At 40.2% G+C, this 27086-nt stretch overlaps 4 protein-coding genes across 13 annotated transcripts in view; 3 read left to right on the forward strand and 1 right to left on the reverse strand.

The window, feature by feature from the left end:
• LOC107088785 overlaps positions 1-1638 on the forward strand; it is a 13956-nt gene extending 12318 nt beyond the window's left edge. For both annotated transcript variants that reach the window (XM_015381179.1, XM_015381171.1), the window contains exons 3-4: positions 373-593; positions 1354-1638. In XM_015381179.1, the coding sequence (XP_015236665.1) occupies positions 373-593; positions 1354-1544 (412 nt within the window). In that variant the 3' untranslated portion in view covers positions 1545-1638. The remainder of the gene's footprint in view (positions 1-372; positions 594-1353) is intronic.
• An 8737-nt stretch (positions 1639-10375) lies between these two features.
• Positions 10376-14980, forward strand: LOC107089348 (dual specificity phosphatase DUPD1-like). 2 transcript variants are annotated; one of them, XM_015382097.1, is made up of 4 exons: positions 10376-10632; positions 10847-11064; positions 11875-11960; positions 14581-14794. In XM_015382097.1, the coding sequence occupies exons 1-4, from the start codon at positions 10505-10507 to the stop codon at positions 14647-14649; spliced, it is 501 nt and encodes a 166-aa protein (XP_015237583.1). In that variant the 5' UTR covers positions 10376-10504; the 3' UTR covers positions 14650-14794. The 2 variants fall into 2 exon arrangements, with proteins under 2 accessions (XP_015237583.1, XP_015237574.1); XM_015382088.1 differs by lacking the exon at positions 11875-11960 and having other exon boundaries at positions 14581-14980.
• A 4144-nt stretch (positions 14981-19124) lies between these two features.
• On the forward strand, positions 19125-22717 carry LOC107089428 (dual specificity phosphatase DUPD1-like). The gene is made up of 3 exons (XM_015382197.1): positions 19125-19317; positions 21246-21469; positions 22172-22717. Exons 1-3 carry the CDS (start codon positions 19136-19138, stop codon positions 22369-22371), a joined length of 606 nt encoding a protein of 201 aa, XP_015237683.1. The 5' UTR covers positions 19125-19135; the 3' UTR covers positions 22372-22717.
• A 250-nt stretch (positions 22718-22967) lies between these two features.
• kat6b (K(lysine) acetyltransferase 6B) overlaps positions 22968-27086 on the reverse strand; it is a 32616-nt gene continuing 28497 nt past the window's right edge. For 7 of the 8 annotated variants that reach the window (XM_015382185.1, XM_015382177.1, XM_015382133.1 and 4 more), the window contains one exon: positions 22968-26760. In XM_015382185.1, the coding sequence (XP_015237671.1) occupies positions 23951-26760 (2810 nt within the window). In that variant the 3' untranslated portion in view covers positions 22968-23950. The remainder of the gene's footprint in view (positions 26761-27086) is intronic. The other variant, XM_015382163.1, reaches the window with a different exon arrangement.

Here is a 27086-nt window from a genome sequence, read left to right on the forward strand (position 1 = left end):
TTTTTTTTCTTCTTCTTTTTTTTTACTTTATTTACCATTTATTGCCAAGAGACCACACATCTGTTTGTCATTTTGATTATTGAAAAGGTTACTTTGAAGACTGTGTGGTATTAAAAAGTGTGTTTTAAATTATTGTTTTACTCTGAAAAAAGATGGAGGAGGACCGTTATATATTCCAACTTTTAAGATTTTTTGGTTTTCTAGAGGTTTATGTATTTGAAACATTTATTTATAATAAGAAGCTGGACCTTGTTTTTTCCATTTAAGAAAACTGCAGAGAGAATATTTATCATATTTATGAAAAAAATAAGAAAACAATTTACTGATTTTTATATACCGGTATATATATTTATATTTTTTTCTTTGCTTAAGGTATGCAGCTAAAGACAAGAAGACACTCCAGGCTCACCACATCACTCATGTGCTAAATGCTGCTGATGGAAAATTCAATGTCAATACAGGACCCAGTTTTTACAGGGACACCACCATCACTTATTATGGAGTGGAAGCTTTTGACATGTCGTCCTTTGACTTGAGTCCCTTCTTTTACCCAGCGGCCAATTTTATTAAGAATGCTCTAAGTCTGCCAACAGGTGAGAAAGCTCTCACGGTGCTGTTTGCGTTTCTCATCACCATCAACACATTAAATTAAGGAAGACGAAGCAGATTGTTGAAACATTTGTCAGGCAGTTACTTTCACAGCAACCCCCACTTGTATTACTCATTAAAATGCAAATCAAACACTAAACATAATATCAAGCTAATATCTTCCCCCACGGTAATCTTCTCATGGGCTCAGACCTTTGTCGGGGAAATTAGTTTTAAATGGATTGCCCTGGTAATTTGTAAGCTAGACTTTTATTGGACATGGAAATTACACAATTATGTTTGTGGCTTCTGTCTGCATGGCCTGTTATGCAAAGTGAAGTCGGTATCTGACATGACAGTAATAAGATGAGGCCTCCTTCTTCACATGCCGGCTGATCGGGGGCTCCAGAGTGTGGCGGGCCTTGCAGTAATCCCCGGCAGAAATACACAGCAGCCAAGACAGTTCAATTACTCGCTCCTCTGCTCCCTAATCCTCAGGCCCGATAAGAAACCAGGGATTAACGTGTGCAGAAACATTCGTAGTAACATTGTTGTAAACTTTAAGTCTGGAGTTAGGAGTGCTCTCTTTTCTGTGATGCTCATGGTTTTTAATCCACAGAGGAATAACAAATTGGACATTTAGAGTAATGTCTGCAGCAATAATCCCTTGATTGCAAAGTTGTAAATACGGAAATAAAGGTTGAAGGGGATGCCAGAATTACAACATGATCTACTGGACGTGTTTTTGTTTTTAATGGTCTGCAGGCAAGGTTATTGTCCACTGCGCAATGGGGCTGAGCCGCTCCTCTTCCTTGGTTCTGGCATACCTGATGATACACAAGAACATGACTCTGGTGGACGCCATCAAAGCAGTCAGCGCCAACAGGAATGTTTCACCCAATGAGGGATTCTTGGAGCAGCTCCGAAGTCTGGACAAAAAGCTGCACTGCCATTAACCAGCTGCAGCATCAACAAGTTGCAGTAATTACGCTTAATTATATGATTGCCTCCTGCTAATATCTATGTTTAAATCTGTTATTATAATAAATATATTCTGTTAATTGTTTTTCCAGTTTTTTTCTTTCTTACATAACCTTTGTATTTATTTGTCGCAAATAAAAGCTTAAATGAAGTTTGAAAAACAATTACTGAAACTCAAGCCCTATAACTAAAAATGTGGCTTGTAGACCAGGAAAGACTTTTTCAATAGTCTATAACAAAACTAAAATGACTACAAATTAAAAGATTAGTCGTTAGATGGTTGACAGTGCCCATGGATGATGTTTCCTCTATGCTAGGACAGTATACTATCTACTGTAAATAATGTACACTAATATCACAAAAAAATAGCAACATGTTATTACCTAGAAGAAAGCTATAGCAGCCTAAGCATGTAGCCAACCAAAGCATGTTTGCAAAAATATTAAAAGCCTAAGTCAGTTTATTTTATACTTGTAGACTCTTTATCAGTTCTAATTTTAAAAAGTGGTCATTAAAGGGCATTTTTCTCTCATTTTTTGTTGCCATAAATCCTAAAATTATTGACAGTGCTTGCATCAATAATTCACAACAGGTATACAATTTCAGTAGCAGGTAAGTTCCTTTCAAAACATGTTATCTTAAAGACCAAAGATTTCTAGAGGCAGGACTTAATAAATTGCATAAAACATAAATGCAGTGATGACACATGGCTACTTCGTTGCATACCCTTCAAACCTGTCTTAAGCCGGGCATACACTGTAGGATTTTTTTGTCCTTTTCGGACCGACTTTCCAGTCGCGCAAGAATTTTTTGATCGGGCCGACTTTCAGCCTGATCGTGAGTCAAGTAGTGTACAGGGGGTAACGAGGGCCGATCAGTCTCTCTTTAAAATTCAGTCGCTCAGTGCACATGCACCAACAAGGATTCTTCTTCTTCTTGATCTCAGATGAAAACACAGAAGCATGGTGGGGGTGCGAGTGAAATGGAGTTCTTTCTGTAAAATTGACAGACCATAGTAGCCACGTTTGCTCAGTCATGTCTTTGTCTAAATACGTCGTCTGCCTTTTTTAGGGCTTTTTAAGGCACACAAAATCGCACAAATTGCCAACGCAGCGCATTTCACTCTAGTGAGATTCATATTTCTCTTCTACTCGACGAGTCCAACTAGCGCCATCTCACTGTGGAGCTGAGTCCGACGTGGTTTTTAGACGTGCAGTGTGAGCAGGTAGATCGCATCAGAGCATCGGGCAACACATGCATGGTGAGCCGTGAACTCACCCTGTACGACAAAACCCTGCAGTTTCGTCGTACATTGTGAGCTGTAGCTGCGTGCAACAATTGAAAAAAATCGCACAGAGTCTGCTAGACTTTAAAGAAACAAAAGAGTCTTACACAACAAAAGAGAATGTGAGCAGTGGGTCACAGCTGGTAAACATAAATTTGATGATACAAACATCAGATTACAGTACAACTTAAATCGCCGGTACACTGGCATGCAGCGATACTAACATAGCAGACAGAGTAATCCCAGTGATGAGTGCTTTGTCAGCTCTCCCTCTTATGTGACGTTCACACCAGACGTGCTATGAGCAGCAGAAGCAGCCAGCTTACGTGAAAGGTCTATGAATGATATACATCAAGGTGCATAAGAAGGTTATGCAGCACATCTGGAGGTATGTTGTCCTCAAAAAACGGAAGAAGACATGGCTGACAGACTGCTAAAGGGCACAAATTGCAGGGCAAACAGTCAAAAGAATGAAAGTGACTGATTACAGATAAGTAATCAAATTACAAAGTAATCAAATTTAGCTTCTTTCATTCCACCTCACGATTAAAGGTACAGTGTGTAATAATAAAAGAGATTTACAGGCAGAAATATAATATGATCCATATGTATGTTCTTTATTATCAATTAACTAAAGTCTCAATCTTTATGTTTGCCTCTCCTTAGAAATTGTTATATATAATTACATAGGAGCTGGTTCCCTTTGGTGGAGGCAGACATCTTTGCACCATGGCAATGCAGAGCTGACAAACTACTGACTATAGAGACAAACAATTTGACTGAGGCAGGTTAAGTTGCATTCAGACCGGACTCGGTTTATCAGTTATTACACCTGACCTTTGCTATTCATTTACCTTTTAGTCTTGCCAACTATGTGTTTGGCATATATTTTTTCCTAATTTTTATGTTGCTCCAAGGACCACATCCAGGTAGACCAGCCTCTGAAATCAAACTCACTCATTGCTTGCCTGAAACACCAGCTGTTGCCCAGTGGTGTCAAAAGTACACACATTTGTTACTTAAGTAGAAGTATAGATACTGCAGTTTAAAAACACTTGTAGTAAACAAAAAGTTGTAGTATCAGCTTGACCTCTTTAAGGCCAATTTATACTTCTGACGCATAGCCTCTGCAACCATCAAATCTTTCTCTGTGCACGACCACACGCCCCGCACAGAAGCTCGGCAACCGTCGTCATGCACCTCAAAACAATCCTGACTACACGTCGGACGGTCGCAAACCCACACAGACCTCAAGCGGAAGTGCGCAGACAAAAAGCAGCTGTGGTTGGTCCTTGGTATTGCTTTCTGCCTGTCTGTGGTCGTCCTTCTCGATTCAGTGCCTGCATTTTTAAAAACCGAGGAGTAATAACAACAATGGATAACCCCGATGAAAGGTTGATCGAGGAGGTTCGGAAGTACAACTACTTCTACGATGCCTCAGACATGTTGTTTTGAAAAATAAACAATCCCGCTAGCACCCCCGAAGAAGTTCTCATGACCATCCGGCAAAGTTCTCGAATAGGCCCCCCCTAGCGCTTTGGCAGGGACCGACGTTGCAGATAGCCTCGTGAGACCATCCTGATCTCGCGAGCTTTCAAGATTTCACTCGCTAATCAGTCTGGAGACTCTCNAACACTGCTCTGGAGGCTTTTCTCAGAGAAAAATATGTTTTTGCTCTTCTCCCGACTGGTTTCGGCAAGAGTAGCCTGGCTGTTAGTACGTCATATGCTTCGTTGATCTGATTGGTTTATTTGGCCCGTCTATCAGCAACATAGGCCAATCAGCTAACCAGTATTTTCGCCCCTTCCCAAAATTATTTCAACGGAAGGTTTCCAGATGGATATGCAGAGCAATTCCATCTGGCGGAGTCAGGTTACGTTGCAGAAGCATACCAGCAAAACTGGCTCGTAACCAGACGCAAGCGTCATTTTATGTATGCGGTTGCAGAAGTATATTACACCCTTTACTCAAGTAAAAGTGAAAAAGTATGTGCTCCAAAAACTACTTAAATTATAAAAGTATAAAGCAACCTTAAAAAAAAAAAAAAAAAAAAACAGCCAATGCCACTATTTTAATTGAAAGCACAATTTTTCGACTATTTCGAAAAATTCTTTGAGATAGGGCCAAGGATGAGGGAGGTCTTGTTGGTCTCCGTCTCCCGATACACTCTGGCCTGTGTCCGACCTTTCACACATTTCAACATCTTTTTCTGAATCCAACATTGTAGCATGACATAAACAATTTGTGTCTACAGTTTGAAGAGCTCCTGTTTGCTTCTGATGATTTCCTTTGGTGACAGCATAAATTTGACGAATAGCTAACCAATTAGTGTTTGCGTTATATGACTCATCCAATTACACTAGTTTTCATTAGATGTGGATGGCGCCAATGATCTGCATTGGATGGCGCTCATGACGTGAAATAAATATTTATAAATATTAAACCGAAGCCAAGAGTAACGAGTAACGTTAGTTTTAAAAATGGAAGGAATAGAAAGTACAGATACTTGTGTGAAAATGTAATGAGTAGAAGTCAGAAGTAGGAAAAAAAATAAGTAATGGAGTAAAGTATAGATACCTAAAAAGTGTACTTAAGTACACTAACAAAGTATTTGTACTTCGTTACTTGACACTTCTGCTGTTGCCATATTTCATTTGCCGGTTGCTGTAGTGTGCGTGGCACGCAGAAAATAACCCCGTTAGGAGGAGGGATTTATGATGCATTCTGTGGAAAAATAAAACTCTCAGTGATATAGATGCAGAAGGCTTAATGTCATCATGCGAATTTGTACTCGATTGTTGCGATAGAGTTATTTTAACTATTCTGCATGGGGAAACTCAAGATACATCGCATATATTCGATATATCCCCCACCCCAATCCCAAGTACATTGACAGGTATAAAAATTAGGAGATTTAAAAAAAAGTATCCTGAATTGACCACTATTATAATAAAGGAGGACGCAGAGAAAAGCGTTTTTGTTTTTAATCAAGATGGAAGACAGAGAACATAATGCCAACAAAGGATAAATTGGAGAATGCTCTTAACATGTTTGTTAGCGACTTTAAAAAAAAGCTATTTTACTTTAGCCCCAGAAGGACTGTTTCCTTTTCGGTGTACAGACATCGACCAACTGATGCCTTCTCCAATCCCGCTCTGCTGCTCAGTCTGTCCACTGATCCTCAGCAGTTGTCCTTTCGACTCCAGCAGTTAGCCTCTAGAGTCTAGCCTTGGCCTGCAACGGTCTCTTCCAACTCTGTCTCCCTGAAGGGCTCCCCCGATGTTACCCTGTCTTCCTCATGGTAAGCCACAGTCCCTCTTCCCCACCTTCAGCCCTCACTCCGCCAGTAAACGTATCCGATTTTCTGCCGTTCTGCATCAAACCTCAGCAGTTAGCCTCAATAGCTTGCCTAGGCTAGCTGTAGCTTCTCTCGGGCCTTAAGCACTGTCACTACCCGATCCGTCCTGGAAGCACGATCCGTTCTGCGCATGCTCAAATAGATATACATCCAGGTGTCCAAAAATAACGTAATTATGTTACTAAAACTACTTATTTCTATCCTTAACTCACTAAAGGATAGTAATACATATCTGTAAAAAATATTTTATGACTTTTGTGAGACAATGTTTATACTTTTTACATTTATATGATGATTAAACCATGTTTATCTGCATTTTAACTGTTTCTTTCTTTAGATTACACACTATATAGCATAAGGTTAAAACAAAATAGAAAACATAAAGCTCAAAAACACTATATTTATGTTTAAATCCAAAGCTAAAAAAGTTAGTGACCGGAAGTAGCGTAGGATCTCAATTCCGGTGCAGATCGGGCAGAGAGGAGAGATAAAACAGGATTTTAGGATTTTTAAGGCATCTTTTTTGTCAGGATATACATTATTAACCTTTAACACATCATATTTTAGTACGTTTACTATTTTTGAGTAAGGAAAACATCATCTAGGTATTTTAAACAAAAATAAAATCGAGGACCACCCAGATGTACATCTGGATGCACAGGCGCAAATGAGCTGATGGCGCATGCGCAGAATGGATCGTGCTTTCGGGACAGATCGGGTAGTGACAAGCACTGTCTTTCACCGCAGGCTTCTCAAATCTATAGCTGCGGTTCCTTAGCTCCACGCAACAAGCACCGGAGTTGGAACAGAATATAAATATCCTTTATTTTCCCACAATTGGATGTGGAAGCGGTAAGAAAAAATGTAAAAGCTACACTTCACAGCACGAACATCTTAGAAAGAAAAACAAAAAGTGTGGTTGTTAAGTTCAGAAATAAAATGAGAAATGTTCAGGTTATAAAATAAGAAAATAAGAAAAAAGGAGCAAAAGTCACAAAAACTATCAAACTTTTATCCTTAAAAAGGATATCTTCTTGTCTTTTAATCAAATATGAGGGCCAAAATGTTTTATATTTTCTGAAGGAGTTAGATATACACATCAGCTTTGTTTGTAAATTAAAACATGAAACCATGGAGTAAAAATGTGTTTCCTTTTAATTGTGGAGCATATTTCTTTATCCACTTTTTGAGATCTTAGTTTAAAAGGGCTAAATCTCTAAGGACAAAGGTGTCAAAACCTGAGGCCCAACTGGCTTGCTTTGAAGACTGAAGGGACTTTCCCTATCATGTTTGGAAACATGAGAACAGCAATAGCTATTCTTCTGTTAGGGTCAAAGGATCAGAACCAAATTCTACCCTGTGACCTATGAGACTGTCCAACTAACCTACAGAAGCAGACTCTACTGAAATTCTTTCAGAATTTAATTGTGAAGATATGTTTTTTTATATTTAACTTCTAAAAAATCTTTAAAAACAATTAAATAATGGACACATAAATGAGTGAATCTTTCACACACTTGAATTAACTAGCTACTAAAGTTGCATTAGGTTCAAACCTAATGCAACTTTAGTAGCTAGTTAATTTAGGGTCTCTTTGATATTGTTTGCTAAATGGTTCATATGACCAAGCATGCTTCATTTAGTTGGTAACATTCTGCCTGGATTTGCGATAAAGAAACCTGTTTTTGTTTTCTTGTTGTTTCAAATTTTCAACAAAGTTTAATTGAGTGAATAATGCAAAGGAAGAGGAGCTATTAAACATATTAAAAAAACTGCCACAACGCCTCCCAGCACAGAACCAAAAGCACATAAACTGGAGTGGTACTATGACAAAGAGAGAGTATATATACTTAGAGAAGTGATTAGTGGGATTGGAATCAGATGAGATTAACTAAATGAGTGGAAGCAGCTGAGAGAGGAGCAGGAAAGTGACACTCTCAGGAGACTTAAGGACTGAAAGCCTATGGCTGAACACAATAATCACAATATAAATAAACTCAGAAACCATGGATAATAGTAGACTTAATTCAAAAAAAGAAAACATGACTCATTCAAACCCTCGAAAGGATTTGCAGAAATTATTTTGCACATTAGCCCAAAGCAGGGCATAATTATATAAAAAAAAAATTAAATACTGATTATTTCAAAGCACAAAATCCACGGTTCGGTTCGGTTTACGGTTTCGTGGTCACAGTTTTCGGTTTGGTTCGGTATATGTTTATTGTTACACCGAAGAATACAAAAATTTATAAAAATTATAAAAATTAAAGAAATTTTTTTTTTTTTTATGAAATTAATGAAAAAAATTTTAAAAAATTAATGAATTGTAATTATTTTTAATGATCCGCAGAAACCATGGATCATTTCCGCATGTTTTGCTGCTTTGAATTTAATCATCTAGCGCATGCCCTCTACGATCTACAAGGAACTCAGAGCGGAGCGGATGGGAGCCACAGTGGAGGCTGTAGGCTTTGCTTTGTGCAGGCGGTCTGGAGCGCAGCGCTGATGGAGTATGTGGGATTTCGGGGTTAGCATGACATGTTGGTCATATTGCTGTTAGCATAAACAAAACGTGTTGCAAAATGCTTGCACACTGTTGCACTTTTATCCACAACTTTCTTTCTGCCGTCATCGTAGGTCACTCTAAATGCAAAGTGGTCCCATACAGCAGACCTATAAAGTGCTGCTGGCGCGTCTTCCAACGCCTGTTCTTTCCCACTCGCCATACCCACACAATTCTCCACAACAACTGATTTTTTTCCCTGCTACACCCGGCTACGCTGCTTCGCTTCTTCTTCTTCTTGTTTACTACTGGTGGTTGGCTTTGGTCGCAGTACCGCCACCTTCTGCTCTGTAGTGTAAATGAGAAAATGGAGCAGCGCATGAACCGAACGCAACACACGCAAATCGAACCAAGATAGTCGAACCGAACGGTTCGGACGGTTTTCATAAACCGTTCCATCCCTACAAAGCACATTTGTATTAAGTTATATCTACTCTGATACCCTTAAACAGAATCCAATCCCACTAGATGTCTTAACAAGTGATCTTTTTACCACAAGGACAGACTGCAGCATGTCGTCCGGTCTGCAGAGAAAGTGATTTGCCACAATTTTCCATCTCTCCAGGATCTGTACGCCTCCAGGACTCTGAGGCATGCAGGGAAGATTGTGACAAATTATTTCAGTCACTTCGCATCTTGTCTGCACCATCAACATCGAGTCAAATTTCTTGTAATTGAGGGGCGTGCTTCGGTAGAGCAGTGGTTAGCATGCATGATCCATGCAGAGAGGCTCTAGTCCTTTGCTGTCTCAAATATTAATATTGTCGTCTTTTGTCTCTCCCCCTTTCCTGTCACCCTACTTTCCAATAACGAGTCACTAGTGCTACAAAAACCTAAAAAAACAAAACAAAAACAAAAATCCCTAGTAAGTGCGAACCTATTCTGGTTTTAGTAAAGTCAATCCATCGGTTTATAATCTGATCAGTGTTTAAATCCAGTTGTATTCCTTAATGGCCTTTATAAGAGAAGATTAGGAAGCAACCATCATTATTAAGTCCAGGGAACACAGCTGACAGTTTGGGGAGAAAATAGTGGAGAATTTAAAAGCATGGTTAGTTTATCAAACATATATCGCATGATCTAAACACAAAGCACAATCCATCATCCATTAATGGGAAGAGTATGACTCCACTCTGAGGATTGAGATAAAAAGCTTTACTAAAGATTTAGGCAGGAGAGCCTTTGTTGTTCTGTACAAGCTACATAGATCCACTGTGCAGGAGGAAGATTTTTTGACAGGTCAACTATTATTTACCCCACAAATCTGGCATTTATCTTAAGTGTATGAGATCCTGGGCTCAATGATTCTAAAAAGGGGTTTTAAGCATGCAGATATTGTTTAGCAATGGTTAAGATGCCTTTTTCAAAGATAGTTTAGAAATTTATGTCCACAATTAGGATTGCTACTCCAAACTAAATGTTAAAATTACCACGGTGAAGATGCAGCATGGCTTCTGGGATGATTATGAGAGTAATAAATAGCCCAACTGCCTCAGTTTAGCCTCTGGTATGTTCAGCTGTCAGTTTCCAGCAGGTTAAATACACTCGTTACTGTCTCAGACTCAAAACAGGGTACACGATTGCAAGCTTTCCAAGGACAGGAGTTGTAGCTATTTTTTGTGTTTGTTTCTAGACCACAATTGGAAATTCATCTATGTGTTTGGCGAATATTAATAGGAATTCAAACAGAGGTAATCATATACCAACAGTGAGGTGAGAAATAGCTGGTATGAGCTCAGAGGAGGAGTCAGCGGATCAGACACCACCCACCTGCAGCCTGCTGGGCCTTCTGCTAAAGAACAGGCGTCCCACTGGAGCTGTCAACGAGGTCTGGCCCGACCTCTTCATCGGGAATGCGTAAGTGACATTCTCACTTTGGGGAATGTGCTGATCCGATTGTGAAGCTGTTTCTGCAAACAAATTGCATGTTTGACCAACTGATGGCACAAATATAGAAAAATATGTACATTTGAGTCACCAATGATGCATTTTTTCCAAACATATGCTGCCAGAGATGGCTGCAGGCGAGAAATAATCACAGTCCTTCCATCATCTCTGGTGCTATTTACAGGGCGACAGCTCGGGATAAGACACTGCTACAGAATCTGGGAATAACACATGTGGTGAATGCTGCAGATGGCCCTCAGCACATTGATACCGGTCCACATTTCTACAGAGACGCCAACATACAGTATCATGGAGTAGAAGCAGTAGACTGCAAAGGTTTTGACTTGAGCCCGTTCTTCTCAGAGACAGCTGATTTCATTTACGCAGCTCTGAGTCAGAAAGGTATGGTTCAGGCAAATTGCATTATGAAGGAGGTGCGAGGGTAACGCATGGAGCACAAATGTGATGTCTGCTTTATTTTGGGATCTCTAGCTAACTGATTTTTGTGTATAGATCATTTTAAGCCTTTTTTTCCACCATATCTGATATTTAAATCAATAAGAAAAGCAAGTTTATTAAAATGTTGCTGTTTAACTAAAAGTTCTCTAAAGGAGCAATAAGCAAATGTTTACCACTAGGTTGAGCTCTGTCTGTAGACCAAGACGGCTTTATCAAGCTAAAGAACATCACAAAATAGGTAAATTGGTTATATTAGTTGATAACTTTAATAATAATATGATCAATTTGACCGAAGAAATTCAGACTGACTACGCATTATGTAGCTTGTAATATAACCTACTACTCCCTTTATTGAATTGATACATACTATACTATGACTCTTTTTAGCCTATTTCTGACATCACACTATACTATGACCCATTTTAGCCTATTTCTGACATCATACTATAATGTGAATCTTTTAGCCTATTTCTGACGTTGTACTATACTGACTCGTTTTTAGCCTATTTCTGACGTCATACTATACTGTGACTCATTTTAGCCTATTTCTCATATCATACTATACTATGACTCTTTTTAGCCTATTACTAATGTCACACTACACTATGACTCATTTTAGCCCACTACAATAGGCTAAAATGAGTCATAGTATAATATGATGTCAGAAATAGGCTAAAATGAGTCATAGTATAGTATGACATCAGAAATAGGCTAAAAAGAGTCATAGTATTAGTATTAGTATACTCTGTACAGAGGCAGTACTGATGACATCAGCACATGCTGCGGACACGAGGTACGGAGGCAGTAATGATGACATCAGCACATGCTGCAGACACGAGGTACGGAGGAAGTGCTGATGACATCACCACATGCTGCAGACACGAGGTACAGAGGCAGTACTGATGACATCACCACATACTGCAGTACTGTATGTGACGTAATGCTGTATTCTTCCCGTGTATAGTCAGAGTAGCTGGTTTTCAAGAATCAATGTCCCAAATATAAAATTAGATTTTTTTAACACGCCAGGCTGCATAAAACAAAGAAAACTATCTTAGCTAGGCTCAGGCTACTCATTTTATATAACAGTAATGTTGGGTCCATTGCTGGTCAAACTATCCCACAATGGATATGGATGGCATTACATTGGAACCAAAATAGGAACGTCACCCTAACAAGGCGATTACACCAACAAAGGCAAACATTTGACTTCATGCTTCAAGCTAGCTCCAAGTCAAAATGGAGTTGGTTCTGCTCTTAAAGTGCGCTTCACTTTGGAAACGCGAGGCCAATGTTAATCATATTTATTAACCAGTGAGATAGTGTGTGGCTGCTTATAGTGCACATGATAATTCTATTCAATTTGAAATTTGTTGTCACTGTGTCAGCAAAAAGTGGTAGCGATGCAAATATGGTGGCCATTTTTATGGCAACAAAAATGCATAAAATACGCTAGTTCTTTATTTTTTGGTGTGAAATATCTGATTGATTTGCCCACCATAGTTAATTTTTTGGAAGGGCGAGAACAATATCCGGGAACTTTGTACATTCTCTTTATTGTTCTTGTGAATTGGAAAAGTGCTGTGGCTGAGTCTGATGACATTTCACGAGCGCATGAGAACGCACAAGTACACATATTGAGAAACTGGCATTGTTTTTGTTCTGTTCTTAATGAATAAATGTAGCACTCTTCAGGTGCTGCTATTGTACCAATGCATCTACCTTGTTGAATGGTTTATTCTGACATTTTGACATGAGAGACACCATGGACAAATAATGTGTTGTATGTGCTTGCCACTGAAATTATATCAAGCCAGCTATTTTTTCTTTTACCTTTAATAAGACGCCTTGCTTCGCTGTGAACAATCATCCTGTCACTCTGGGCAGACAGCAGCTTGAGGCTTTTGAGTTTGGGGTGCAAGAATATTTCCTGCTTCTTCAGGAGATGCAGTTGGAATTTTGTTAGAGTCAGAATTTTGAGGCATTTTTCATTAAATGATGACAGAGTCAAACTTGTCAGGTGATGGTGGCTGCAGGTGGCGTTTCAGACGGTCCAACCAGACAGTGGCTAGGTGAATAACCAAGGTTTGGGATTCCTCCAAAGCTTTGGTAGCCATTTTTAATGGCAACAGAAATCCAACAATGTAACCCAGGGTCTCGTTACTGGGGTTACTTCTCCTCGCTCCTCTAGAAGTGTGCGGGCATCCTCATACTAAACTCTGATGGAGTCCAAAATTGCATACAAAGAGTTCCAGCACGTCTCCACGGATACTTTGCATGTTTTATTCAGATGATTCTGGAGGGGTTTCTGCTTAAAGTAGGCGACAGGTGATTTGTTGAAGTCAATCATAGCAGATACTTCTTCACTAAAGACGCCATAATGTCCAGGGTTTTCCTAGCGTGGTATACAGTACTGTGTTTAAAACATGTGATGCACAGCTGAGTCACGTAACAGTTCGAAGGGCTGCAGCTTGTTGATGCCTCTGTCAGTGATATTGAATGAGTTTAGATGAGAACTCAGCAAGATGGTATTTAAGCAATGCTTGCATCATGGCAGTTTGGCTGTTTTATAATGTGCTGTCCAATTCAGAGCTAAGATGTAAGTACTTGCTCCATTGGTTTACACTGTTTACACAGCTACGACCATTTCTAATTTAAAGCAACATATATATATATATATATATATATATATATATATATATATATATATATATATATATATATATATATATATATATATATATAGGAAGATAGAGAAAAAGAACAACCAATGCATATATAATAACATCAGTGAAAAATACACAATATTATTCAATACAGGATATATTTAGATGCTGCCAAGGTTACTTGGCAGCAAACATCTGTAAACATCTGAATCCACAAACCTGTCTGAATATGTGTGAGTGCAGTTGTTTAAGCAAGGTTTCTCTATGAAAATTATCAACAGAAGTAGTGAAGAGCCTACAAAGAGTCTCTAAACATAAGCCAGAAACTGTGTGATGTGTTTTTGCTCAACCACCTGCAGATGTAGCTTCTGAGAGTTTTGCCCATATTTCTTTGCAAAAAAGCTTTAGTTTAGTGAGAACTAATATGAAGCTGTAGGATTTTTTTGTTTTTTCTTGTCATCAATTACTGAAACAACTTTGGCTGGGCTATAATACTTTATAAATATATGATTTTAACAACTGCTTTGTAGCTTAAACTGTTTTTTATAGGATTGATGTTCTACTGGAAGGTAAATCCAGCATCAGTGTTGAGTCTCATGCAATCTAAAGCACATTTTTTATCTCGTTTTCTGATCAACTTTGCACCATATACCATTATATGGTAATTTTGTGTTTTGTATGTTTTTTTTGTTTCATTGTGAAAAAATTGAAAAAAAGGTATTATTACTCACATTCCATACTCATACTTAACATATATAGAAAAACTATTTGTAGCTGTTATTTCTTTGTGCAGGTAAGGTGCTCGTCCACTGTGCAAGGGGAATCAGCCGCTCAGCAGCCCTTGTTTTGGCTTTCCTCATGATCAAAGCGGGTCTTACCCTGGTGGAAGCTGTGAAAGTTGTCTCCAGGAGCAGAAACATCCTCCCAAATATCGGATTTCTGAACCAGCTCCGTCAGCTGGACTCAATTTTAGCTTTGGAAAGAAAAAAAGACCTAACAAATGCAGATGGAGAAAGGTGTGGATGAAGGATAATCCCTTTTTTTCATAAATCCCCAGTATTTAAGGTCAAAATGGAATAGTTTCAGTCTAGATTTTCTGTCAACTTTTAATGTAACACAGTGTTTTTCATTACCTTTTTAAAAACCGTAATTACAAATGTGTCTAATTCATTATCAGAACTCTTACAGCTTTACATCATAGCTATCAGATATATTGCTGATATATTGTTAATATATATTGATATATTAACAAAAAAATTAAATATCCTTACACTTTTTTTTGTCCACCACCTTTGTAAAATATTAATCCAATCAAAACCCTAAAGTTGAAAAGGTACACACAAAAAAAATAAAAATTGGTGTACTGTGTTTTGGACTCTCTTTCTCTAAACCTTACATATGGTAATGTATTTTATTGGGATTGTAGATTTTGTTCAACACAAAGGGCCGGATCTATCAAAGGTTTGCGTGTATAAAAACGTGAGCTATTTCACTGCGCACGCTAAAAAATGTACAAACTGTTCTATCAACAGCGTGCTAAAAGGATTTGGTCTTTAAAACGTGCTAAATAGCGCCTCTTATCCATTTAGTACTTTTTCTGCAATGAATATGCAATATGGGGCGTTTACACGCAAAAGTGCGTCTTGTGTGAGAAGAACATGTAAATATATTAATTTAGCACTCGCAAAGTGATTTATTAAACCTAAAAACAATTTTGCTAACGGTATCTGACTCTATATTTAACACGTTTCAAAAGAAGGTGCAAATGGTCTGTATGCGTAATTGCGCACACATGGCAGCGGTTATTGTCGCAAGAAGGAGACATCGAAATGAAGCAAGGAGACGCAGAGAACGCATTTTTTCACTCCGTGTGAATATTTTTGGAATGAACGAGGAAATGATCATCAAAACATGTCGTTTATCCAGCATTGCCATTTTGGAGCTGTTGGGGGAACTCCGAATGGATTTGGAGCCAGCCACAAGGAGGACCCACGCAATACCAGATATCACAAAACTCCTTGCAGCATTGCACTTTTTTGCATCTGGGTCATTCCAGCGTACGGTTGCAGCGAGAGCTGGGATCTCCCAATCTCGTTTCTTCAGAAGTGCTGTCCGACGGGGTCGAGGTTCTCCCCCTGCGCCTGTGGAGCAACATGCCAATGCTGCGGGGATGCGTACGCGCAGTAATCTCATCCACAGTCACTTCTTGTGAGCCATTTGGTATGTGCATTTTTCTACAGGCCAATACAAAAAAAACTTCTTTTTTTTTGTTGTTTTTTTTTTACTGCAGTGAAGTAGAAATTCAGCCACATACCACCTTAGGGAATAAAGGTTGCCAAAGTTTTTTCTTTATATATCACTGTAAGATTAAAATTTCTTAATGCACTAGTTTGTAGAAACTACAAACTACTTTGCCGCCAATCACAAAACGCGCAAAACCATCATTTAAATAGGGCGTCTCCAACAGTTTTGCACCTGCCACCAGTTACGCAATCGCTCTTGTTAAATCACCCGCAAACCATGGTCCAGCCCCTCGCGCAAAATTCCAGTTTGCGAGCGCAAATTACTGCACGCAAAATTGGATCTTGATAAATCCGGCCCAAAGTGGTGTGTAACTGTAAAATAAAATAAAAATACACATGGTTAAAGACATCTGCAAATAAATTCTAGAATTTCACTGCATACTGTAAGCTTGCTCCATGTTGGGGTATCTCTGCTAGCTTGATTATCAAGTTACTTTCTAAAAAATACTATAGATCCTATATTTGTGGATTAGAATTTCTTTTTTTTTCCTTTTTTTTTGGCTCTTGCTTTTGATGCTGTACAACTGAAGAGCTTTTTGCCAGTATTATGTTATCTTTTTAGACATTTGCTAACCATGTAAAGTTTCCTTTTTATACCTGGGAGCAGCTCATTAACATATCTAAAGCTGAAATACTTCAGCTACTTCGCAAGTACCAGCTGAGTTGAAAAGGAGGCACAGAGGAAACAAAGCAGGTTAAAGGAGAAGAGAGAAGCAGGAAATTCAAGTCATCTCTTTGATGAGTCAGTATGCTCAGTGCTTTCTGACACTAGGAAAAAAGAGAGATTTAAAGAAGGCTGGAAAACAGACCCCTATAAAAGATCCTTACTGCCTACATTTATCAATATCTGCAACAATTATTTAAAATTATTTAACAATTATTTACAACAGAGCGCCACAGGAGGTCATTCCTGCCTGTGGATATCAAACTGTATAATTCATCTCCCTGACAGTCATTTAATTAAATTACTTATTTATTTATTTATTTACTTCACTATGTGCAATAACAAGGTCATGTGCAATAATAGTAATTTGGTACTGAGCAGCATTGTAAATTGTAAAAAATGTTGATTGTATATACTGTAATCCTAATCTTATTTTATTCTTATATCTTATTTTTTCTTACAATCTTGTTTTTCTCTCTTCTGTGAAATGGTTGCACTGCAAGAAATAAAAATAATTTACTGCAAGATTATTCAGATTATTTGAGAAAAGAGCTGATGAGTTACTACATTTAATTTCCCCTTAGGATTAATAAAGTATTTCCGAATTGATTGAATGGATTTATTTTGAGGCCTTTTATCCCCTAAATGAGCCAATCAACCAGCTGCCTTCAGAAAGTACACTATTAGTGAACGGTGTATGATTATCCCCTCTGTAACAACATAACCTCTTCACTAAACGCCATAAATGTTTGTTAGAAAACATTAATGATCAAACAGCATCAAGCAGACCAGGAGCTGCTGCAGACAGATCAGAGAGAATGAATCTGAAAAGAGAAAGACTTTAGCACAACTGCAAACCTACCAAGGCAATGTTAGCTGCCTAAGTTTGACAGGCTGGAAATGGGGGACATATTGCCAGAGAAACAGCCAAAGGTCTATGGTAACTCTAGAAAAAGCAGTGAGATCCACTGTTCAGGTTTGAAAATCTAATTACAAATACATTTAATGTTCTACACATGTCTAACCTTTACTGAAGAAGTACAAGAAGAAAGCTATTGTAAAAATGGTTTTGTCATTGTCACGTTGATTTACTAATTACCTGCAAAGTTTGGCGACAAAAAAGGACGAAGAAAAAAGATCTTTCATTTGTCTGAGAAAATTTTCCCATGATGGATCTCAAATCTACACGTCTCTCCTTTAGGAATGGTTTCTAAAATACACCACCGTCAGTTTAAGCTGCCACGACCCCTCCTGCATTGAAACAACACAGAAACAGCTAATGCCTATAAATAAACAATGCTCCACTTCAGTATTCAATTCAGTCCAGTGAAGTACGGTTAAAGCTGTAAAATATCTAAAAAGGCTTGATGCAAGATGACAAAAAAAATATGCCATCCTTGTTCTGAGAGAGTATACAGATTCAGGTCAGACTTTGAAAAGAGAGATGAAAAGCTGAAGCCATCTTAATAAGAGATGCTCTTCGGAGCTCGCTGGGAGAAAGATGCTGTCAAAATAAAAGGAATTGGATATCACAGGTTTAATGATTTCACTGTCAGAATGAATGACGGTGGAATATGAAGATATGAGGAGGGAAAATAAAGGGGGCTTGATGGTGTGAAAACTCAGTCTGACATGTTAGCAGCTTCATCCCGCCATCCTGCAACGCAGCTATCGCCACGCACCCACTTTCAGGGGCTCCCATTTAGATCTCTGAGCTGACCGTGCATATCATATAATGGGAAATCAAAAGCATGTGCCATCCCAGTGAAAAACCTCATCTGTTGAACTGCTTGACACTTTTCAGTTCCAGCCTTAGAGGCTGTGGGAGATGCAGACCATCCTTAACGGATGTTGTAAGACTGCACTTACATGCTTTCTCCCAGCATCTTAAGACATGGAGAAAGGCTAAAGGATACTGACACGATTTCAAGGAGCAAAGGCTCAGATGGCCCTGTTCACTCCACTGCATGTGGGTATCCTCTGGCAAGCTCCGAGTTTGGATAAACACAGCTTGCTGCCAGCAGCTGAGATTAAAGTCCTGTGTTTAGATGTGGATGGCAGGGACTGGCTGGGTGGAAGCTTTCCCCCACAGGCAGGGAAGACATGGCAGCTAAGGTCAGGGGGCCCTGCCACATCACAGCCCTAAAAATATCCCCTGCATTTGATGCTCCGTCACAGAGAAGGTTACACAATCTGCACCCAGAACTATCCCTTCACATGTTCTGCTTCAAGCAAGCTGGCAGAGGGATGAAAACAAAGGTCCTCCATGTCTCGGTGAGTGGAGCTTGAGATGCACATTGAAGATAAAAAACAAAAAAAGGTTGCTTTTTTTTACGACTTCGGGCAGAGAAACCATGTGTGGAAGGGAGCCACTATGAGAAATGGCTTCATATAAGTCAAAGAGCGGATCAAAGATAAATGTTACAAAAGCAGCAGAAGAGTCCAGCGCAGCGGAAGATTATGTCACACCTGGGGGCTACGAGCTGGAGAAAATCCTCAACCGTGGGAGCGTGGCTTACACTCATGTCAACAAGGTCTGGCCTAACGTCTACATCGGAGATGAGTGAGTAAAAAAAAAAGTCCCAGAAAGTCTAAAAATAGAAATAGCTGTGAAAAATTGTTTGCCCCTATAGATTTCTTTTGCTCTTGCTTTTATTTCCTCACACTTAAATATTTCAGGTCATTAAAGAAATTCAAATATCAAGTAAAGATAAAATGCCTATATATAGAACAGTGTTTTCAAATGCCTTGAAAAGAAATAATTGAAATAAAGTCTTATCCTTCCTGAGCTGCTCAGAGGAGATCATCAAATGACGTTCTCCTTCAGGATTTCCTACTTGAGAGCAGAATTCATGGTTAAGTTAATAACAGCAACATGTCCAGGTCTTAAAGCAGCTATGCAGGGCCAGATCATCACACTATTACTACAACGTCTCATTGTCAGAATGGTATTCTTTTTTAAAGTTTCAACCTTGCCTACACAGAAAAAACGGATAAAAAAAATAATAGATAATTTACTAAAAAATAAGTTTATCTGCCCCAAAGCAATGTGGTCATTTGCACTGTTAATCTCCTCTGGCTATTTCCAAATATTGCAATTGGTAAGGACAGTTAAGCCAAAGTGGAAGTGCATTAACATTCACTATGATAAGTGTTGTGGAAATAGTGCAGACAGTAAGAGAGGAGGTAGGAAGAGGAATTAGGAAGTTTCCATAGATACCTCCCAACGTTCCTATCTGCAGAGTAGGAGATATACGGTTTTTCACAATCCCTTGTGTGACAGGACGTATAGAAACAGCCCACCTCACCAAGTTTAACAAAAATACCTTATTCCCTGATGTGTACACATGAAAATTTAATCTCCTTCATGTGTTTTAGCTTTTAAAATGGAGATCCAACTTTTGTTTTTGTAGTTCTTTTTTGGAAGGCTTTAATCCTGGTTTTGACTTGCATTGTCCGTGTGCGCTTGCATCCAGAAATACATCTGTAAAGGTAAATGCTCCTTTCCTACCCAGGATAGTGGTTTGACTCTTGAAAGGTGTGGAAAGGAGCTAAGAACAGGAGGTGGAGCTACAATTTGCCCAATTCAGGAGTCTCAGGTTAGATAAATGCGTATTTAAACATGCAGCCTCCCATATAAAATAAATATGCACTGAGCTAATACTTTCAGTCAAAAGGTATGCATTGCTAATTTAATTTGGTAAATAAGATGATCTGATAATAAAATTTGCATTTTTCCCTAAAAGAAAAGAAAAATGCTGCACCTGAAATAAGATGATGGGGTTTTGTCATATTTTAAACAGAAATAATTTTATTCCATTGCCAAACTGTTCTACCTGCTTAAATCAAGGAAATAGACTCTTATTTCAAGAAAAATTGACAAGGTGATATTTATTATTTTTTGTTACAGTGTAATTAGTCCTCAGAAAACCACAGTAGTGTTTATTTTTTTTCTTGGATCTCTGCCCTTAAGCCATTTTTGTCCACTCTCTTTCTTGGTGTTGAAATATGAGTTTAAATGAGGCAGTGCTTTATATATTGTTCTGGGCACTCTTGTGAGCTGCTTGATGAATTCTCCATGTGCTCTTGGACAAATATGGCGTCACCTTTGAAGGTTCAGTAATGTTCTTAGTTTTCACTGCTGTGGTTCCCTGAATTCCAAAAACCCTAAAATCTTTCTTTACTTATAAATCAGACTTTGTTTCTCATCTGTTCTTAAATTTCTACAGACCATGAGGGTATTGTTCGGCCTATTTCATCATGACAGAGAAATATTATTTCATATTTTACAGGTCAGGTATAAATCAGTGCTTGCTGTGGCTCATGGATCAGAACCAAATAGATGTCTTTAACCTGATGATTAAATCACCATTCAACAAAAGAGGGCAAATGTTATATTATAAAAAAAAAAACAAAGGAAATATTTAAGGGGTAAACACTTTTTCACAGCACTAAAAGGTATTAAGAGCATGTTTTATTAACTTCCTGTAGACAGACTGCGAAGGACAAGTTTACCCTGAAGGGGCTGGGTATTACTCACATTTTGAATGCTGCAGAGGGAACGTGGAACAACGTGGACACTGGAGCGGATTACTACAGGGACATGGACGTTGTTTATTATGGCGTGGTGGCAGAAGACATCCCAACTTTTGACCTCAGCCAGTATTTCTTCTCTGCTGCAAAGTTCATTAAGGAGACTCTAGAAAATCCTCAGAGTAAGACTATTTCACCAGTTCTATTAAAGGTATAGCGGAGGATACTCTTTTTTCCGGGTGGATCATCAAAATAAGTGATCCTCCTTATTGTCAATAATCCTGGTGATATCTTTACATAAGGCCGTCCTACGGCCACTTACCGGTGCTGAGTTTGACATAGTGGAAAATTTGCAAATCCTCTTTTGGAAAGCTTGTATGGGCAATGCAAACAGCAACTTAAAAAACAGAGCGTGCACGAGGAGAAATGGGCTCCTGCATGCTCTCACATGCATTTAACAGGCATTCCCTCTTGGCTAGTGCATGTGCATTTTTGTTTTAAATTGGAGAGGGCTGGTCTTTTGAAAAATCCTCCACTATACCTTTATAATATGCCTCCTTTTATCATAACATCAGTATTTTGCTCAACCTTTTGAACTTTTTTAGTGTATTACACAACCACATGCTTTAATGAATTTTATTGATTGTGATAGACCAAAACAAATTGTACCTCCTCTCTTTACATTTATAAGGTGCTCCAACTTGTTTATAACGAGAAACCTAATCAGCCAAAATGAAACGTGAATGTTCAAGAGGCATTATTGCTTTTAAATAAGATTGTATATGTGAAGAAATAAATGAAAATACTAGGAACAGCTCCCATCTTTAAAAAAAAATAATAATTTTCTGCTACTTTACTATTTTAATCGCTCTGTTTGTCTCCAGATAAACTGCTGGTGCATTGTGTGATGGGAAGAAGCAGATCTGCCACTCTCTTTCTCGCCTACCTGATGATCTATGAGAACATGACAGTTGTGGACGCCATCGAGCATGTAAAAAGACAGAGACGGATCATCCCTAACTGGGGCTTCCTGAAGCAGCTGAGGGAGCTGGATCAACAGCTCCTGGAGGGAAGAGGAGACTGATTCTGCTCAAGTCTAAAAAAAAAAATCTACTTCAAAAGTTAAAAGCAGAAATCTGAAACAAGCTAGAGACATATTCTTACATAAACTTTTTAAAGTAGGTTTTTCATGTCCTTGAATATAACTAAGTTTCTAAAAACCAAATCCTTGTACTGGAATTAAATATTCACCATATGTGGCTATGAATTTATTTTCACTGTTCTGGTCCAGATAAGTTTATTTTCTCCAAATAAGTGGGATCTAAGCTATGCTTCTGATTAAAGGAGAACAATCAAGTACATGGTCAATCATAATTTATTCTTATGCTAAAATTTACAGCATTTTAAGTGACTGACAAAAGGAAAAAAAGTCATAAATACAAGAATGTCATTCTGTTCAATTTGTGTGCACATAGCCAGATATTTCCACCCCTGTTCTTACCAGCAACTCTGTACAAGTACAAAGGCTACAAAAGAGCAATATTAACAAAAACACAAGTACAAGTTGCGTTTTACATGCGATCCATTAGCTTAGTTTGGTCTATTCACAGGCTCTATTCTTCTACAATTCGGTAAAATATAAATCCAATGCTTTATAAAGATAGAAAACAAATCTACACATGGAATGAAAACGTAGCTTTAAAGGCATTATGTAAAATATCGACTTTGGACTAGATTTATATCTGTATTGTTATTTCATCCTTATAATCATTTAGTTCTTTTAAAATTCTGCCACACTTCGGGACACTTTGAAATGTTTTTGTTTTTCTTTTTAAGGGTACAAACACGGAGATATGCTTTATTTTTTGACAGAAATCAGTCTGTTTTATTAAACAGAAAGCTGCCTGGAGGAGATCTGTTACAAAAAGGCTTCAGAATTATACATACATCGCAATAAAACCTCTCAAACCAAACAGAAAAACAAGACTAAGTTTACATTTTTTTTACATTATTAGATTTAATAAAATATAGTTTCATCTTTCTCCCCGTGAAGGGAAACCTAATAAAGGCCATATATTTTTTTAAATGGCTTGCTATTAAGCACAACACTTGTACAGTACTACTCAATGCACTGTCACTAACAGAGACCGAAGCATGCTTTTTATCACTTTACAAAATAAGTACAATAATTTAAATATACAAAGGCATGAGTATAGTACAAACTAATTGTCAGCACTGTTAGACAGGTACACTGAACAGCCACTATTTCCACTCGCAGCAGGCGCATTAAATGGCTTCATTTGAGGCTGCTACACTGATGAAACTTCTACAACTGAGCTCCCAACCCGCCTGGTCTAAAGACACATCAGACACGCTAACACTAATTAAATAGATTTTCATCTTAATGATGTAAGGCTTCCCATCTGGAGGAACAAAAAATACTTTTTAAACGTTAGCTTTAAAAGTTACCTCACGGATGAAAGTTTTTGCATTCTTTACAAGTGCTGCTGCTGGTTTATTTTTATTTTATTTTTTTTTAAGTAACAAACATAAAAAAAGGGACACCAAAAACAAAAACAAAAAGCAAGGCCTGATCAGTGCATTTTTTTTTAAAAACAGCCAAATGCACGGGAGGAGGAGAAGCAGCTCTGTCCTGTGGAGAGTTACCGCCTGATTAAGGGAGGACCTTTCAGGGACTGCTTGGACATGCCCGTGTTCATGTAACTATGGTGACCAGCTGGAGGGTACACCATGTTGCCATGTGGCGGAGCCTGCATGGACTGCTGGGGGTATGGCTGCGTTCCCATCATGCCCATCTGCATAGAGTACTGGGGTGACTGGTTCATATAGGCGTGGTTGCCATGGTAGCTGCTGTTCATCATGGGCTGGCTCATGCTGTAGCCGTTCATGGCGTTGAGGGAGGGCATGTTCATTGAGTTGACATTGTAACCCGGCGCGGGCATGATGTTCATGCTCATGTTCATACGCGGCATGGCCGCCAGCGTCCTGGGCGGCGCCTGCATGGCAACGGCCTGCGGCGTACGGGTATACATCTGATGCTGGTGGTTGTGGGAGAGCGGCGCCGACTTGGAGCGGGCCGAGATGTGGTTCTTTGACGTCATCTGGTGCACGCGCTGTGAACGGGAGATACCCATGTTGGGCTGCAGCATCATGGAGGATGGGGAGCTCAGGTTTGGGGGAGGAGTCATGGTGGCCTGCACCTGTGGGTTGGGGACTCTGTGAGGGGTCTGGGGTAAGGAGACCAAGCTGGAGTGCTGTGATGATAGCGACGGATTGTTTGCATACGAGGTGATGGGGTGTGAGGCTGCGTGGTTGAAGGGGAGGGAATGAGGGTGGTCGATGAAGGTGTTGGTGAACTGCTGCAGCTTGGCCAGGCTGAGGCCAGAGGACTGGGAATAATGTCCGCCGCCATACTCCCCCTGAGGGTTGATTCTCTCATAGAGGGCGAAGTTGGGGTTGCCAGACTCGGGGATGTCTGCCAGCTGCATGGTGGTGGTGAAGTTAGGGGGGATGGAGCACGGGGCCATGGGCGGCTGCTGCTGCTGCTGCTGGCTGTGCAGGCCGTGCTGAGCGTGCTGATTGTGCTGGCTGATCTGATTGTGTTGCAGGCGGTGATTGTGATGGTGGCTGTGCTGGTTGTGTTGACTGAGCTGATTGTGAGGGGCGTGCTGATTGTGTTGGCTGTGTTGATTGTGTGGCGGGCCGTGCCTGCTGTGAGAGCTGTGTTGACTGTGTTGGCTGCGCTGGGTGTGTTGGCTGTGCTGGGAGTGCTGGGAGTTGCTGGGAGGCCTCTCTACCACCACGCAGCCCTGCGGCGACTTGACACCGCAGTGCGGCGGCGAGCTCAGGCTGTTCTGCTGAATCATTCCGCAGCCGTTGGGGTTAACGGCGGCCATTTGCTGGCTCACGGCGCAGCTGCTCTGGGGCAGGCCGCTGGGGGGGATAGTGCCATACGAGCAGCTGTTCTGGGTGGGGCCGGCACCACAAATGCTTCCCCCCATGGTGGAGTCGTAGCTGCTGGGATTTTCGTAGTTCTCCGTGGTGCTTTCGATGCTACCGAGGTCACTGAATCCGCTGTCCACGACCTGCTGGGAGTGATCTGACACAGACGGTACGTCCATCATTGGGCTGGTCTCCATGTTGTGGAGTGAGGGCACCGATATGGCGCTGTGGTCAGGGCTTATTTGAGTATAGCCGCTTTCCAGGATCGAGACGGCTGGACTGTTGACGGAGCGTACTGACTGGCTGGGATGGGACTGAGCCGAGGACAGGGGGCTGCTGTGGTCTGACTGAGGGCAGTCGTCCAGGGAAGTGAGTTGAGGGCTCTTGGCCACATGGGCGTACGTCTGCAGATTCCTGCAGGGCTCCTGGCTCTCAGCGCAGTCCTGGAACACCGTCTCTCCCTCGCTTTCCTGCGTCAGAGACTGAACAGCTTGGACGGTCTCTGAGTCAAACTCTGTGCAGACAGGGGGATCCTCTCTCAGCACGGGGCTCAGCGTGGACCTTCCTGCGGGTGGGAGGGGTGGATGGTTTGAAGCAGGACTGGGCATGCCTTCTTCCTCAGACTCCGAGTCTGCTGGATTATCAGAGTCTGGAGGTGCTATGGAAGCAACTGCTGCTGCTTCAGGAGGCCGTGTTTCTACGGCCGTCTCTGTTATTGCATCCTGCAGCTTTTCCGTGGCACCAACCGGTACTTCTTCAACGCATGACTCTTTAGAAACCTGCTGACTCAGTTCACAGCTATCATCTTCTTTTGGATCTAAAAAAGTCTGGGGGACATTAGGTGTGTCTTTCGAACTCTGCTCTGACTCTTCCGCGCCACTCTGCACCGCCTTCTTGCTGCGAATTTTATCTTCATCATCAGCATCCTCATCCTCTATCCAAGCTCTCTGCTCCTCTCCATACTTTTCCTCAGTATTGTTCTCTGCTGATGCAGCCTTCTCAGAACCGTCCTCCATAGCTTTGCCAGGAGAGCCCGGCTGACGCCCACTCTCCAGCTTCTCATCTCCTGCCGGTTCCGGTGAGTCAGTCCTTTCCAAAGGCTGTGGGGAGGGAGCCTCAACAGAAATAGCAGGTGAACACACTGGCGAAGCCATAGGTGATCCTTCAGGCGAGCTGGAAGTCTGGGAGCCATGATCAGCAGGACTCGGGGGCTCCGAGTGGAGCCCTTCTGGCAGTAAAGCTGGACTGTCCAGAGATCGTCCTGCTTTTGTTTCCTCATCTCCGCTGAACGGCTCCTGGTCCAGTGTGTGCTTTGTTTCCTCGGTGCGAATGTGGTGCTGCTCTGCCTCCATAGGGGTTTCAGGCGGCGTGTAGAGGTTCAGCTTATAGCCCATCTTGCGTTCTTTTTTGTGCCTCCATTTAGGAGGACCACGTTTAACCCCCTTGGGCCAGCCTTTCTTCCGTTTAACTGGACGAGGTCTGCAGGGTCTCTTTGAGACAAGTTCAGCTCCTGGAAATTAAAATAAAAATATCTTTATTCTTCTGAACTCCAGGTAGAATAACATATTTACTGTACAGATGGAGAAAACAATATTGGCAAGTTGTGTATGAGGTATTAGAGTGACTTTGTAGTATTTTAGCCTCATTCTATAGAGAGCTGAAAAGAGGTAACCTTTGACCCGATTATATTTTAAAGGGAGGAAATAATACCTTGTTTAGGAATAAGCGTTTTTAACAAAATCATCAGTGGTATGGACAAAATTTTGATTTCAGAAGTGGGGAGGATGCAAGTATTTTTTATTGTAACCATTATATATATAACATCAGTGTGTTTTC

This window comes from Cyprinodon variegatus, unplaced genomic scaffold (assembly GCF_000732505.1).
Source record: "Cyprinodon variegatus isolate N-32 unplaced genomic scaffold, C_variegatus-1.0 Scaffold12, whole genome shotgun sequence".
Taxonomy (NCBI): Eukaryota; Metazoa; Chordata; class Actinopteri; order Cyprinodontiformes; family Cyprinodontidae; genus Cyprinodon; species Cyprinodon variegatus.